Here is a 2,779-nt window from a genome sequence, read left to right as displayed (position 1 = left end):
TTCTTTTTTCTGGCTACAGGTATCTTTGGGCTATTGGCAAAAATGTGTGGAAGAGATGGAAGAAGAGATTCTTTGTCTTGGTCCAGGTAGGTACATTCAGATCATTTTAATTCACTTTAGAGACATTATAAACGAAACTGCTTACAAAGAACAGTATAATATTGCTATTTTATAATTGTTGTGTGACTTTGTATTTTCTGTATTTTGGGAGCATTTTACTTGTGACATCTCCCTTCCTGAATTAGATGAGATAGAGTGCTGCAAAAGCAATAATATCTAAAAATGTCTTAAAGTAAGTGTATTTACCCTTAATTTGAGCAAAATCAAATTAGGTTATTTACTCTTAAAATAAGATAATATGCACTTGAAATAAGGCTGCAATGTTTTTATTTTCTTATTTTAAATGTAAATAGTCTTTTTCCACTGGCAAAGTCTCTCACTTACGTCTTCAGTTCAGGACAAAATGCATTTATTTTCAGAAAAAAATACTTTTTGCAATGTGATGAAACCTGATATAATATCCATATTTATCACGTATTTGTGATTAAACATTTGAGTGCTTCTTCAATATGATTAATTCATCTACGCAAGTCAGAGGTTTGACTACATCTCACTGAGGTATGAGCGACCGCTTGTGCCGTTTCAAACGGCAACAGTAAAAGCAAATGTGTTTGTTTAAAATATGGGAATGTTTTTAGTAAATTTTGATAAAGACAAAAAAAAAAACATGATTCCATTTTAAAAAAGAACTGTTTAAAAAAGAGAAATCCTCCTTCCTCGTGAGAGCTGATTTATGGATCCAACGTTTTATTTTTTTACAAACCGTGTGTGTGTGTGTGTGTGTGTGTGGAGTGAGAAAAAGAGAAGCAGCACAGCTGTCTTCTTTTTGCTGTCAGATGAATGATGGAAAGGCCAAGCAGGCTTTTGTCAGGAGATAGTTGGGTGGGTGGGGGTGGCGGGTGGAGGCCATTTCCTGGTGGCTCCACATCGGGAGGTGGGCAGCAGGCGGTAGAGAAGGGGGTGGGCGGCAGTAGGCCTGTCTCCTCTGCGTTAGAGAGGATATGTCTCAGAGCTACAAGTTGACAGCGGATTGACAAAGTCGAGTGAACACTAGCTGGTCTAACACTTGCAGCTAGAAAAGCCTGAGCGCCGCCAACTTGAAGCCTCTCACTTGCTCCCAGCTAAATTTATAGCAAGTGACAAATACTGGTCAATAGACTCATGTGTATGTGTTTGTTTTTATATCTGTCTGTACATGAAGTTTGAATGGAGAAACAAAGGTGCTGTGCGTTTTATAGATGCTGGGCTGCAGAGCTAAAAATTCAGTGGATCTTCTTTTGGCCATTGACTAACTTCTTCAGAGGTCAAAAACTGGTTGATGTGACGACATGATTTACATCCAAACCATGCCTGCATTTGGTTGAAAAGCCATAATTTTCAGCTCATTGAAAAGACGTTGAAGACGTCTTTTCATCATTTATTATTGGACTAAAGTTGGACCAAATCAGACCGACCAAACAGCCCAATTCTCAATAACTATTTCTGGACTAAATCAAGATTATGACAGACCAACCAGATTTAGCCTAAACACCAATGTCTACATGATGCATTGTATTAATTATTCTATTTATCCTAAACAAATATTTGGATCAATTTTAGTTCCAACCTTATTGGACAATAAAATATTAAAAAGCCTTTTAATTTGAAGGATTGTTATTGTGCATCTTGGTTGTCTGAGGTGTAAAAAAAAAGAAAAAAACATTTAACTCAGGGAAAAAGCAGGGTATGAAAAGCCTTTGCTTTTCTAACGTATTTTAGAACACATGGATCATAAATATATATTTTTTAGTACCTAAATGTATATATGAAAAAAATCTGGAACAAATAAAGCTGGATATTTTAAATCATTCTAAATCCAAACCTTTAGTAAAAATAAAAAATTATTTGATAACATAACCTTCTCATTTATTCGTCTTTAAAGTGGTTTGTTTCTTAGATAGTTTTGCATTGTTTAGACCGCAGTGAAAGTCTATAAGGTGAGAAAGTTTGACCAGGTTATGAAGCTGGTTATGGATTTTAAAAAAAGTGAAACAGAAAAACTAAATTAAGCACGTCTCAGTGTAATAGTAATGATGTTATAACCTGCTTTTTACCTTTAGACTATGATCTTTTCATGTTAATGAAGACAGCAGAGAGAAGTGGAATTACCTATTTTTTTATTATTGTTCATCTTCTTCCTTGTTATGTTTGTTGTCTTTAAAAAAAAAAAACCTAAGAGCTATTTTTCAAAGGAAGCGCTCTAGCTGCTCTGCTCACTGTTGGCGCTCTGAACAAACAGAGCCCTGTGACCGTAGGGGGGTCAGAACGCCCTCCGTGTTTCTTTGGTTGTTGCTTTTGGCCTCTTCAGTAGTGACATAGGGGAACCATAATGTGAGGCTGTATCATGAGCAATATTGGTTCGTTGTATTTATGTGGTAACATTTTCCCACAATTCTTACTTAACAGCTCATGGGTTTGCACTTAAGGCTCTGTATACCTGCCAGTTGCCTAGTTTAACTACTATTTCATCAGCCAATGTTGTGCCGCCTAATTAAAATTAAAACAAACTCGCTCACGTTCATAGTTCACTTTTTCACAAGTTCACAAACCTATAAATGTTATGTAATGAAACTAGCTCAAGTTCATTAGGTAAATTAAAGCTACAGTGTGTAATAATTACAGGGATATACAGTCAGAAATGTAATATATTATACATAACTATGTTATTTATCATCATCTA

The 2,779-nt window shown here is 35.5% G+C and overlaps 1 protein-coding gene across 1 annotated transcript in view; it reads left to right on the top strand.

Annotated features, from left to right (window-relative positions):
• Positions 1–2,779, top strand: part of LOC107104830 (calcium-dependent secretion activator 1-like) — a gene marked incomplete at both ends in the record, with an annotated part of 35,766 nt that overhangs the window by 15,398 nt on the left and 17,589 nt on the right. Inside the window, one exon of the mRNA XM_015404941.1 lies at positions 20–86. Within this exon, the coding sequence (XP_015260427.1) occupies positions 20–86 (67 nt within the window). The remainder of the gene's footprint in view (positions 1–19; positions 87–2,779) is intronic.

Source organism: Cyprinodon variegatus, unplaced genomic scaffold, assembly GCF_000732505.1.
Source record: "Cyprinodon variegatus isolate N-32 unplaced genomic scaffold, C_variegatus-1.0 Scaffold1904, whole genome shotgun sequence".
Lineage (NCBI taxonomy): Eukaryota > Metazoa > Chordata > Actinopteri > Cyprinodontiformes > Cyprinodontidae > Cyprinodon > Cyprinodon variegatus.
This window is presented reverse-complemented; position numbering and strand designations above follow the sequence as displayed.